Below are 13,326 nucleotides of genomic sequence, written 5' to 3'. Positions count from 1 at the left end.
GCGACGAAAGGCAAAACCCGGAAACGAGACGTGATTCGACCCAGGCGCCATCTTTGTAAGGTCAATCTTCTAGATTAATCGGGCATCTCTAGGACTCGAAATTATGAGTCAGTCAGAAACTTGTCTCGAGTCCAATGGCTTCTTCTGAGGACAGTATGTACAGAAAATACAGATGCTCTGTTGTATCACACCAGGTCAACAAGCTAAATATAACGGCTTAATTTATAATTTCTCATCATTTCAGCTACTGAAATGAATTTGTTCATGGTATTTGTTGGTCCCAGGTCTCGACCGCAGATTTATTTATTTTTTGGTCTATAATACATCTTCAATGTAGTAATTATGTTGTTATGGTCAAAATTCTGTCCACTTATTAGTATTTTCTTTTCACGAACGTTTAGTGATGTAGACTGTGAGAAGTGGTTGAAAGCTCCAGAAAATGCCAGAAGTTAGGATTTTCTCCCATGTATTTAGTGTTTCCAAGTTCAAGAATAAAATCCCATGCTCTTATTGTGACTGAAGTGAAATGTATCAGTTGTGTGACAAAATATTTTTATTGTTAAACACAATACAACAAATCATAATGAACAAAGTTAGCCATCTGTCTTTATTCCTATGAAAACGTAGTGATTTCTATACAAATGGTCAAAAAACTAAGGTTACAATGACAACCAAAGATTGTACCATCAGTCTTCAGGTCAGACTGTTGACATTTGCCTGCTAAAACAAAAAGTGAACTTGATCTACATTACTTTTTTAATAAAACAAAAAAGTCAACAGTGAAGCATAAAACAAAAGCCATAAATAAAATTACTGGGGATTTTATTTCACAGATGTATGAATCAACTCTTCATTTTATGAATGCAACGTCAGGGATCTGACCTTCCGTCTGCAAAGAGAAAGAAAAAAATGCATTTTAGTGCCTTGCTATAAAAAAAACAAAAATCACACGTACGGAAGTTAAATAAACAGAACTCATGTTACCTTTAACTGAGTGAAGATTTGTGCCGCTCTGTTGAAATCCCATTCATTGTCTTGCAGACACCTGTGACGGAGAGCAAGTGTGAATTAAATTAAAATTAAGTGAATGGATTGCAACACTGACAACACTACATGCACAAAAACAAAACTTACTTTTGGGACCACTCCAGGTTCATGCCAGACTTCTGTGAGAAGGCTGTAAGCATCTCCTGCTGCGGTGCGGTGAGGGTAGGGACAGGGCTGGAGGATGGAGTTGGGGCGGGAGCCACAAAGGCGCGGCGGATCTCCTCTGTTGTGGCCATTCGGATGAAAAGCTGGTCGTTCACAATGCACAAACTGTGGCGTAGGAGAAACACAGTAGGCAGACAATGAAGCTTGAATGTTACAGGTATATCAGGAGGGGGACACTCTAAACTATAAAGTGTAATATAGTCAGTGATTTTAGCACACAGAGCTTTTTTTTTTATGGCTGTTAAAGCAGACAAGAGACATTTGTCCTTATGTCCAGTTAATTTTCTTGATGATCCACAACTGTTGTCACTATGAAACAGGCAGTTCCTCAGGGAAAAACAACATGGACAACAGAAAGATGACAGAAACCACTGTGAGATCAGTAAGCTTACCCAGAACCCCCTGCTGGGACTGTGATGAAAACTCGAGAGAAAGCCATGGTGGAGTCTCTGGATTTACCATCAACAGCAACTGAAAAACAGACACAGCACAAATGAGTAACAAAATCAACACCACTCATCTTTGCACGCTACATTTAAAGTCACAATGAGCAAACAACTCACCCTCTTTGAAGACTCCGCTCACCGTGAATGACAATAGTGTATTCTGCAAACAGAAAACATTTTTGCAGAATTAAAACAGAGAAATAATACACATAGAGAGGAATAAGCTAAGGACAAGGGCTGGCCACCAGGAAAAAAATTAACTCACTGTGTAGGTGTTTACGTCAACAGTAAAGGAGGCGATGTCATGCTGAGTTTTGGGCAACTCATTGAGGAAAGCCACCACATTCAGTCGGGTGTGTTTTAGCAGTCGAAATCTCATTGCTAAAGGAGGCGAGATTCAGAGAGGGGAACCATCAAATCACAAAAATATTCAGTCTCAAGAATTCAGACATGATGACAGGTCATTGGTCTGATGGGAAAACTCACTGGAGTCTTTGATCCTCTTCAGATTTCGGCTGTCTTTGTGATACTCCCCCAGACTGCTCCTAAACACCAGAGGAGAGGGACAGATAGAATCAATGTGAATAAAGCCGAGACTCAGACAGGGAGGTGCCAGGAGTGGGATCAGAGCGCAGCCAATGATGGGTGGAGCTATGGTAAAATCTTTTAGATTAATGACTTAATTAAATTCTAACAGTGGGAAAAACTGAAAAATTATATATCTCATTCTGTCATGTGTTAATCAATGCTCTTAAATGTGTGCAGAAGAGTGTGGCTTTGAGTGTGTTCTTACCTGGACGGGTTCTGGGTGGAGTAAGGTGTTGTGAGGGATAATGACGCTGCATCATGGTAAGCATCCAGAAGCGGCTGTCTGTCCCCTGAGTCATATATGCTGTAGTACCTGCAACACAATCACAGATAACACAAGTTAGTTTTCTTGTGTTTGTTTCTGTGTGTCCCTGTGATTCTTTTCTAAAAAGCAGTACTGTTTAAATAGCCACTAGTTGGGTCACATTACCAGTGCACTAACCCTTGAAAACAGGCACCAATCAACTGATTATTTATTAAAAAAAAAAAAAAAAAGAAAGAAAAAGTAGAAACTCACTGTTGCAAGAAGCGAAGGATGAGAGCCTTGATTTCATCAGAGCCAAAACAGCTGCCCTGGATTAACAAATGGAAAAACATTTGTCAGGTACGTAAAGACTGAAGATTACATGTACATACCATGAATGTGTCAGTTAAGTATACAATTAATAACGAGTGATAAAAACAAGTAACCTTGCAGGGAGGGATAGTAGTGGGTGTTTCCACATCAAATCCAATGGGTGGGGGGAGGTCTTGACCATCCTAGAAAAGGAAAGCACACATGAAGATAGAGAGAGAGAGAAATCAGCACTTGCAGACCCCCCTGCCACTGTGTTCAATTCCTTATAGACAGTTACATTGTTGTCGTAACCATTTACTTCGGTCACATTTATGCATCGACCTAGCCCTAACCAACTGTCGTTCAATGCTTCTCTTAACCTTTCTCAAAAAATGCTCATTCAAAAACATTCACAGGCAACCCTGCACTTCCTTGGATCTTTAACAATATGCATATGAAATTTAAAGTCGATAGATAAGGACTTTTCAAGAAAATCAGAGGACAGAGGGAGATTCCTCCATTTATTCTTAGAACTCCCAGCATTAAGATACTGCTACAACTCACGAACTTTCAAAATATGTAAAATTGTCTGAATAAAACTGTGAACTGTATAATATTGCAGTGTAATCAATATCAATGAAAATGTACAACAGTAAGGACACAAAGAGATGGGGAGAAAGGCAGTAAAAATATTAAATGACCCCATGACCATTAGGTATGAGTTTTTCATTACTTGTGCTCAGTGCGGTTCTATTTAAACCAATGTAATGTATCACGCAAGAAAGGAGGCTGATGGTAAAAGATGGAAGTGAGATAAACATGTGGACTTACCAGTTTGAGAAGCCGGGGAAACCTCTGCCGCACAGCACTGGTACAGGAACAAAAATCAAGAGCAGGAAAGTTATCATCACAAAGAAACTCACACACACATGCACACACAAACAAGCACACGTACGTCCGCGCACACACACACACACACAAAAATTATGTTCAACACTTTGATAGCACAGTCAGTCACACCTGCTGGCCCACCTATTTCATTTTGTGCCTTTCAGTTGCTGTAATTTTGAGCTGTTAAACTGTCAGGAGCATTTGGGAGAATACAGTCATGTACAGACACATGAAAAGAGCGTAACTCTCAAGGGATTTATTCTTCTTTGTATACAAGTAAAAATCAACAAATGCACTATAATACATGCTCTCATCCTCCCTTCAGTTTCATGCGGTGCTCTTCGACAGTTCTCCCATCCCAAAGTGTACTTACCAGCAGGTATACTCACCCTCTCCCCCAATATGGAGATACACACAGATCTGACATGGGGAGGCAACACAAGCACACTTTTCTTGGAGTACACACATACAAACATGCAGAGACCCACGATCTACCAGACAGCGCTGGAAACCAGCAAAGACATCCATTTTTAATTAGTAAAATAAAGAGGTTATGATTGGTGGCCGCCAGTCTCGTGTTAACTTCCCCCCAAAACTCTGGCAAACATGTTGGGAAGCAGATGAATCTATGTCACTACAAAACAAAACAGGGTCTGGGCAAAAAAAGAAAAAAATTTAAAATTTTTAAAGATTTATATAGGTATATTTATAATGTAAAATGCACACAAACACTAGCACGAATAGTCCAATTGCTATTCATCATGTGAGCGAGTTTGTCGGTGCCTGCGCCTATGATCATCAGCAAAGAAAGACAATCTGAAAACAGAGCTGAACAAAAAGGACAGCTGGCCTCAAACTGAGCTGGACCCAGCAATCCCACCACTCATCCTATAGCCTTCCCCTGCTGCATATGCAAAGAAGTTATCAGAATCTTACTGCCACCAGAAATTAAACGGGCACTAAATTTTCTATCTTAATTTGGGCCCCAAACCTATGGTTACAGAGGGACTTGGATATCATTAGGCGTTCGACTGAAACAAAAACTCGACCGTGATAATTCTCTACCCTGCTCTCTCTGCTTAGTATTTGAGCTTTTTGTACTGGTCACAGCCATCAGAAACTGGAAGAGGAAGGGTTTTCACTTCTCTTTTGAATTACTGCAGGCAAAACTGAACCAATCAATTTCCAGTTCAGCGTGTATTTCCCTCAGGAGTTAGTTAAGAGTGTTTGCCAGACTCTCCACTTCATTCACTGAACCGTAGAGGCCTGTTTTAGGCCAAAGAGAACCAAGAGAAGAAAGACACTGCCTTTTCTCTTTGGCTCATCATTGGTCATTGATAATGACACGTATCTCCCTCTGTGTCAGCCCAACGGCTTTTCCTGTGGAGTCCCATCTTCTTCATTTCTTCTCGTCACGTTCGTAGTGAGTCAGAGCTCACGGGGACTGAGGCCGAGTAATCGTGACTGTGCCTGCCTTAGGTTGTCCCAGGGTTTTGAGGTGGGATCTTACCCGTCATGGGCTATCCAGCCTTCCATACTCGCCTGATACAGGGGGCCGAGTGGGCAAGGGTGCTATGAGGGGATGGTAAACATTGGCTGTGGACTTTCTTTGTCTCATCCAAACATTTGTCAAGACAACTGTGGATTGCCCTCTCTCCAATAAACAACCTACACTGTTATACAGTACTGCTCAGGAGATTGTTTTGATTCATTTCTCTGAAAGCATTTCACAGTAGACTGTTAGAGGACTGTCATGCTGAATGTGTTCTTTAAAAAAAAGTGCTTCTTCTGAAGAGTTATATATCAGCAGCAGTGTGATGGCATTTTTACAGCAGTTTATGGAATAACTAACCAGGATGTCAGCAGAGGAGTGCTGGGCACAGCGTCACTGAGTACCATAAAGGTGACCAAAGAATGAAAGGATGTCCCACAAAGACAATAGCTGTTAGAACTGTCGAGAGTTTAAGCAAGCTGAAAGGAAAACAATGCAGGACAGCATCATGGTTAGATGGTCCTCCCAGCAACTTTCAGAATTAAGAAATGTTTAGTTTGAAGCAAGTAAATATTAATCATCCAGTGCGAAGAAACATGTAAAATAAAACCAAAGAGAAAGATAATTTGAACTAATTGCAAATTAATTTTGTGTTTCTCTTCTTCATTTGTTTCACTCACAAAGACATACAATATACACAAGTAGAGGGAGTTATTGTGAATGTCGGTTATCTCTGCTTGATCCTAAAGTTTGTCCTTGACCGTTGGGGAAGCTGTTTCAGTTATCGTTCAGGCATCTTCAGCACACAAACACAAAGGCTTGCCTGATCTTCTTTTGTAGGCACTGCAGCTTACTCTTGTTATATAGGAAAGACTCATGGACACCCCTAGTTGCACACAAGCAGTCACACAACTATGTCTCCTCCACAAAAGCTTCTCACCTCACCCCCCGCAATCGCTGACTGACCTGATGTAAGAAGCCTGATCCTTGAAGTAGATACACAGGGGGTTCCTGTTCAGCCACAGCTCCACCAGCTTTAAGCCTTTCACCTTGTCCAGCTCCCGGTCTGACTTCAGCTGGAGGACACCACAGAAACAGAGAAGATGGCGTGAGAAGCAGACTTAAAAAAAAAAAGAAAATGTCTGGTTTTTACTGTACATTGACTGAGCCAGTCTCACCTCATTGTGTGAAAGGTTCAGAGTCTTCAGATTAGGCACCTTGGTAACCAATTCAGCAAGTTCATCCAGTTTGTGAATACGGTTGTTGCTGAGGTTCAAGCAAGTCAGCTGTCAACAGACAGACAGACAGACGAAATATGTGTAAGCACATTCAGTTTGACCCATCACTTAATCAGAAAAAAAAAACAGCTTCGGGATACACCTACATTATGACAACAGCAAATAATATGTCACTCATTTTCCAGCAAACAATATTAAAAAACATCCACTGTGTTAATGTTACCTCTGGAATGTTTTCCTCAATGATCCTGATGACAGCTTCCATGTGTGTCCTCCGATTCAAGGTAACTTCAATTTTCTGGGACACCAGGTCTGTCACAAAAAATAAAATTAGCAATCAAAATACTCAACAAATACCCCAAACTGGAAAATGACTTAATATAATCTTCAGTCATTGTAAAGTAATAAAATAAAGCTCTGGTGGGTTCACTTCCATCACCATGAATCTTCTATGTAAAACAACGCCACAGTAATAATTTACATAGAATATACAGTAATGAGAAAGAAGTATAATTACCTGGGTCTGTGCGGATGTTGTTTAAGTCAAGTGCTTGCTGGGAGCCATCAAAACGTTTTGCCATGCATTGCTATGAAAGACAACACAACAGTCAGGTTTAAACACCAAAAATAACTAAATTAGATTAAATTAGAGAAACTTCCACTGGTTCCTTTTGATTAAAGGGGCATTAAAGGGATTCAACTTAAAAAAAAGAACATGAATGAGCACTGTGTCCTACAACTGAATTCCCAAAACACCTGAAAAGTCTGCAACTGAGAAATCTTTCCATTTCTGTCAAATCCAGTGCAAAGTCGACCCTATCCTGATTCCTTAAGTAAACGTAAATGAACCTGATGGATTTCACTACAGAAACCACACATCATTTTTCAGTCTGCATATTTATCTGAGTGATGTTGATCTTTTTAGTTCAAGTATTACTCTCATTAGAGAGACTATGTCACATTTTAACCACAGTATTTGTGAGACTTTGTCATCTCAAAATGCCATTACTGTCACAGCCCTATTCAGACCCTTCAGATAGGTTATTACTTCCTCCACCTCACCTTCAGGTGATCCAAGTGTTCAGGCTTCAGGTCGGACTGGAGGAAGGATGGTGGAGCGTGGGAGTTGACGTGCACCTCCACCTTCAGGAAACAAACATTAGGTGGCATGAGCGAGATTAGCAGAGACATACCATACACATACCATACACATGTTGAGTTTTAGATGAAATGTAATTATGGCTGTGTCAAAGTAGATAGCATAAGAACTTCAAGCTGCAGGTAACAGTGTAGCACGTTACCATAATCTGAAAATCCATATGACAAAACTAATTGTTAAGAATACTGGACTTGAGTGGGATTTCCAGTATCACCAACATACCTTATAACCATCTGTGTCTGTGATCTTGTGAGAACATTTGCGTAAAGCATTAGCAACAGACGGATCATCCACATAGAAATGGGCCCTGTCGTGGTCAACATGGTACTGGATAAATGTGGGAGAGAAAAGCATGAGGAAGGTCTATTGGCACAAAGACACTGTCCAAAACACAACTCCTTCCTAATCTTCAGTTTACTCATTTCTCTAAATGATGACCGAAGATTTTACAAGAAGATATTACAAGATGACAAAAATGTTGAAAATAAAAAGGAAACACACGATCTCTTGCCATTTCTGTTATCAGAACTCACAGCACCCTTTAAAAGGCACAATCCATTATAAATTAAAGCACAAGTTTGACAGATCCAATCATTCCCGTTTTCTTTTTTTGTACTAAATTGAGAACTTCACAAAAGCCTTTTTCAAAATCTATTAGTCTGGTAATTAGTAAATATTAATATAGAAGTTCATGACAATTAGAGAGTGCTGAACCTCACCTGTACAGGTGTGAAGGGAACTGAGCAGATGTTCTGAAGAGCTGTCAATAACCATTTCTTGTCATATTTTCTTCCATGTGGTATCTGTCAAACAGGCAAGAAAGGAAAATATGATCACCTTTAATGGGTTACAAGGTTACCCTTATGTCGTGTGGGGACTGTTCATAATACACACCGTTACTTTGGACCAGCCTGACTGGTTTTTCCCCCCTGCACCACTGCTGCTTCCTCCACCTCGGTCTCCTCCTCTGAAGCCACCGCCTCCTCCTCTACCACCTCCTCCCCCTTTGCCTTGTCGCCTGTCTCGATCAAACCGTCCATCTCCTTTCCGGAAAGGTCTTCCATATGGATTGCTAAAGAAAACAAAACATAGATATATTGAAACAATCCACCTTTAGCCAGTGTCTAACAAATGAACTTTAAAAAAAACCCTTTTGGGAACTCTGAAACTTCACCCGAGTTTCAAAAAACACACAAAAAAGAAGCAGGCTTTCCTGTGGTGTTTCCATATTTATATGCAACTAGCAAGGCCTAAGAATAAACCTTCTTTATTTGCTACACAGAGAGAAGAGTTCCCACAGCTCTTCACCACAGCAGCACTCAAAAAGTCTCAAAGGTGTATAGAGAAAAAAAAATCCTGTCATAATTATCAACAGTTACATATACATTAAAGTTTCTCACCTGATCTTATGGGTTTGCATCCATTTTGAACATAATACTACCTGATAACATATGTTTTCTCCCTCCTCTTTTATGACTATAACTTTTGCTAGCTTTATAAGGTGCATTAAAAGCTATCACACCACACCAGGGTTTGTGGTGTGTCCTTATGTGCTGGCAGAGCCCCTGGTACAGCCAACACGGGGGACTTCAAAACACTGCTTTACAGCTCTGTTAGAAGACAAAGTCTCAACAGAGTAACTTTATTAAATTTACACATCAGGAGCTGATATAAGTTGGCATGTGTTTAAAATCTACTGGCCTTTTCTATCCCATTACAATTCCATAATAAGCAATACGTAGGGATCCATAAAAAAGAGTAAGACAGTATCTAAAACGCACATATGGAGTAAGAGTTACCACGAAGTTCAAATAAAACACCATTAAGATAACAGTGATAAAACAGGCAAACAAAACCTTTTAACTGCGTTCAGTTCACTTTCACAGTTTCGCTTTTGTTTGTTTTCTAGGTACTTTTAGAGTGGATAGATGACTAAATGAGGTTTCTGCATGGTACAAGGTATGCATGCAAAAGATCACAATGGTCATACTTGTTCTACTTTCTCTTTCTGTGACTAACTAAACCATAGCAAATACTCTCTGAGCTGGGTGAAATTAAGGTTATCTCCCAGTAGTTGAAACATTTCATTTTAAACATGACGTTCTTGATGTAGAGCCAATCAATGAGCCCCACAATAACAAATATGATGACAGAGTTAAACTATTAACAATGTGGTAATTCAGTTAGCCACACTTACAATCTGTGCTGGGAGCTGTTGTCCTGAGAGTTATCACTCATAGTTACATCTCCATCAGTATCTTCAAGCCTAGACCGTGGTCCAGGGCCGCCAAAGCCACCTGGGTGGCCTCCCCGCTGGCGGTCTCTGCGGGACCTGTCATACGACCGACCCTTGTGGGAGCCTCGGCCTTTGCGGTTGCGGAACTGTGGTGCGGTTCTATCGTCATGCTCTGAGAAAGGGAACAGAATTCAAAAGTTAGTCAACTTCACTAAAATATACCATCACAAACATACACAAGCTAATACAAATCATCAAGTCTAGCCAAAGTTTTAAAATCCTGTCAGCTCATAAAACACAAGATGAGATTTAAATAAATCAAATTATCCACTATTATGGCAGTGATGATACACTCACAATTTTAAAAAAAGGAGCCACAATGTCTTTCATTACTTGCATTGTATAAACTGGAAAGAAATCTACACATCTTAAATGCTACTGTTTTAGAAACAGAATCTTTGGAGGATCTTAATGAAACCAACTTACATGCATGTACATGTTTCCAAATTTGGAACATATTAAACTTGAAAGAAGTCCTCTGTGTTAAGACTGGGAACAGACCATGCCACAGCACATGCTATCAAACAGGATGGGACCGTGACTTATGGACCTCTGCCGTAACTGAGTTTAGTGTATTCTATCTTCAGACTATAACCAATAGTGTATTATTGAAATAATAATAATATTTTAAAAATTGTATAGTAATAATAACGCCCTGGGCAAAAATACTTGTGTCTGTAAAGTGGCATATTTACATCTCCGGGTTGCCTTATATATAATTTTACCTCCTATGACCATGAAACCAGTGCTTCTGGCCTCTCTCCTCACCATACGGTCCTCACGGTCTGAAGAAAAATTGTGAAAGCAGCAGAGAAGGTGTAAGATTACTGCTGTAATGAACAACTTTTCTTACCATTGTAGTAATGCCCGCCATCCGCCATATTTCTCGATAGTGTTAGATTAAAAATAAAACGCACACAACCCTGGTTGGGAAAAAAATGGTAGTATCCGCAGGGACTCGTTTTTATCGCTTTCGTGAAACGCAAAAGCTGGGCTTTGGAAGGAACTCCGACATTCCGAGTGGGTCAGAGGCAAAGACAAAGCCCACCACGACCTGATCGCAGAGAGTGCTCTTTAGCTAGCTGTTAGCCTAGCTAGCTTCTCCGACTGCGGTGTGAAGAGAAGACAAAGGAAGTACTACTTTTACATAAGTTCACCTTCCGGGGCAAGAAAATGGCGCGGGCAATTGAAATAAACCCAAAATATATGAATAAACTGAGTCTGTAGTCGAAATGTAAAACATTGTGGAAAAAAGTAACACAACACTACATAAAAGTCCACTGAAGACTTTGCTAACGTATAGCTTAATGTATACTGAAGTTAGCCGTTAGCTCCGCATATTGTAAAAAATGTGTTTGACATCCTAATTAATCATACCAGGTCTAGATAACAAACAAACAATACTACAGCATACTATACAAAAAAAGTGTCGAATCAACTTCAAGATCATTTTGGGGGATGCAGCTTGTGGTGCTGTTAAACTGCACTGCATTGTTCTGAAAGGTGTTTCTATTATTTTGTCCACCCTACTTATGTCAATGAGGGTAGGCTCAATAACAGAAAGGTTATTGTGTGTAATACAATAGAGTCCAAAAGCAGCACAAACTGCAGCCTCAAAATCAGACTTTGAAATACTGATCTTTCAATTTGGAATTCACATTAAGTAACATAAGTTTATAGATGATAACACAGGCATTCATGTCTAATTTTACTGAGGAAATATTAAAAAAATACTCCAGTAAGATAATGTTCTTTTTCACTTTATAAAATTGTTTTTGAATTTGTTTTATTTTTTCCTAATTTACTTGACATATACTGTGATACTAGTTTTTAAATACTTCTAAAGTACTTCTGTATTGGTTTGATTGTGGGAAAATAGATTTCTAGTTTTGTTTTGTTTTTTCCAAGTTTACTTGGTTTACTGAGGACTAATCCATCACTAGACAGTTGAGGATGTCCCTTTGAATAATTGTTTTGGTTGTGTGCATGTTGTCCACCCCTGTCCTGACCAGCTGTTGGTAATCCTCCAATTAGTCCAACTGATTAAGCTTCCCATTTGAAACAGTTAACTTCCCTATGATGCTCTTACACGTTTTCTCTCTAGTCCAAACATTAAACCATCTGACATTTCTGACAAGCTCATAGTCTGCAGCACAGTAATTCATGCACAATTTAAGCTTTGTTTATTTTTAAATATTTAACATCTGAGCTATATTTTCCCCATCAGTCTTAATCCTGTCCTGAGCTTCAACCATACCTAGGTGACTTACCTGCCCAGGAGAACCTGTCTAAAGTCAGTCAGAGACTGGATGAATGAACATGATCAATGGACCAAACTTACCGTTATTCAGCACACGTGTCACCACAAGGTTGGGGTAGCTTCTTCGAAAAAAAGGCATACAATCCATCCAGAAAACGTCTTCAAACTTAGCTTTTAGAAAAACTGTCATAAACCTGGAGTGCCAAAACTGCCAGATGCCGAATCGGTTTCGTTGTAGTAGAATTGTGAATCTGAACTGTTTTTTTGTTAGCTTGTTTTACAGCGTCGCCTCAGTCAGTTGAGCAGTTACGTTGGGGTTAGCTTAGCTAGCTAGCTGTTGATGTCGGCGGAGCATCCCGCGGGACACGCAGACACAACTCGGCAATATTTATCGATAAATTTCTTTCTTTTTTTTTTTTTTTTTTTACCCCCTAATGATTTTGTGCTGATAGATGGGGCGCCTGCCGGTGGTCTGCTCTCCTGGGTGGTGTCAATCAGTCCATCCCGCTTTACTTTTCCCCAGTGCGAACAACAAAAACAACAGGACGCCACCTGGTGGACAGACTGAACCGCCTGGAACCAGGAGGTGCAGCATTTGAACTTCAGAAAATTCGCTGCTGAAACAATTCTTAACCCTCACCAGGACTCTGTTTTGTTGAAACTGTTTTGTTGAAACTGTTTTTTTCCCAGAGAGGCGTTTATTCAACTTTATGGTCATTTGTAGCTTGTTCCGCTGCCGAATTTTGTTGCATTGTAAAATGTTTCTAATATTCAGTGCTGGGAAGTAACTTAAGTACTTCAGTACAATTTTGAGGTACTTGTATTTTATTTGAGCACTTTTACTCATACATTTAGTTATGATGCTTTATTTTACAGGGCCTGTATTTCCTAATTTCTTCTAGTTTCCTGGAAAGGACCATGCAGTTTGGTACTAATTACAGGAAAAGTGGTGAGACTTTTATTTTAGTTAGTTCAACTAGTTGTCTTGAGTTTCAGATCAATTTCTAGGAAATAAATTCCTCCAGGGAATATCTGTTGCTCATTCATTTTATTATTGGAAACTTTGTTCATTTATGCTGATTTGTATGTTGTCTGAACATACATTTCAAAAGTGTACTAACTGATCACTCTCTGCTTTATTTATAGCTGGTACCAAATTTTAGGATTCTTTCTAGGAAAGAGATTAGG

The 13,326-nt window shown here is 39.7% G+C and overlaps 1 protein-coding gene across 2 annotated transcripts; it reads right to left on the bottom strand.

The window, feature by feature from the left end:
• Positions 1-588: 588 nt before the first annotated feature.
• Positions 589-10,978, bottom strand: nxf1a (nuclear RNA export factor 1a). Of its 2 annotated transcripts, XM_041048402.1 has the most exons (22): positions 10,796-10,978; positions 10,604-10,663; positions 9,780-9,990; positions 8,477-8,654; positions 8,302-8,385; positions 7,805-7,909; positions 7,486-7,566; positions 6,941-7,010; positions 6,647-6,735; positions 6,364-6,471; positions 6,152-6,261; positions 3,634-3,670; positions 2,937-3,005; positions 2,764-2,819; positions 2,452-2,559; positions 2,145-2,203; positions 1,924-2,039; positions 1,776-1,818; positions 1,605-1,683; positions 1,135-1,317; positions 985-1,045; positions 589-889 (listed from the first exon to the last, which is right to left on the bottom strand). In XM_041048402.1, exons 2-22 carry the CDS (start codon positions 10,647-10,649, stop codon positions 851-853), a joined length of 1,932 nt encoding a protein of 643 aa, XP_040904336.1. In that variant the 5' UTR covers positions 10,650-10,663; positions 10,796-10,978; the 3' UTR covers positions 589-850. The 2 variants fall into 2 exon arrangements, with proteins under 2 accessions (XP_040904336.1, XP_040904337.1); XM_041048403.1 differs by lacking the exon at positions 10,604-10,663 and having other exon boundaries at positions 10,732-10,978.
• Positions 10,979-13,326: the final 2,348 nt, after the last annotated feature.

The sequence above is a fragment of the Toxotes jaculatrix genome, chromosome 10 (genome assembly GCF_017976425.1).
Source record: "Toxotes jaculatrix isolate fToxJac2 chromosome 10, fToxJac2.pri, whole genome shotgun sequence".
Taxonomy (NCBI): domain Eukaryota; kingdom Metazoa; phylum Chordata; class Actinopteri; family Toxotidae; genus Toxotes; species Toxotes jaculatrix.
This window is presented reverse-complemented; position numbering and strand designations above follow the sequence as displayed.

Coding starts and splice junctions, on each gene's coding strand:
- nxf1a (XM_041048402.1), bottom strand. CDS start 10,649: ATGGTGAGGAGAGAGGCCAGAAGCACTGGTTTCATGGTCATAGGAG. Junction 3,006..3,633: donor TTCCCCGGCTTCTCAAACTG/GTAAGTCCACAT, acceptor TTCCTTTTCTAG/GATGGTCAAGACCTCCCCCC. Junction 2,204..2,451: donor TCCACCCAGAACCCGTCCAG/GTAAGAACACAC, acceptor TCTGGTGTTTAG/GAGCAGTCTGGGGGAGTATC.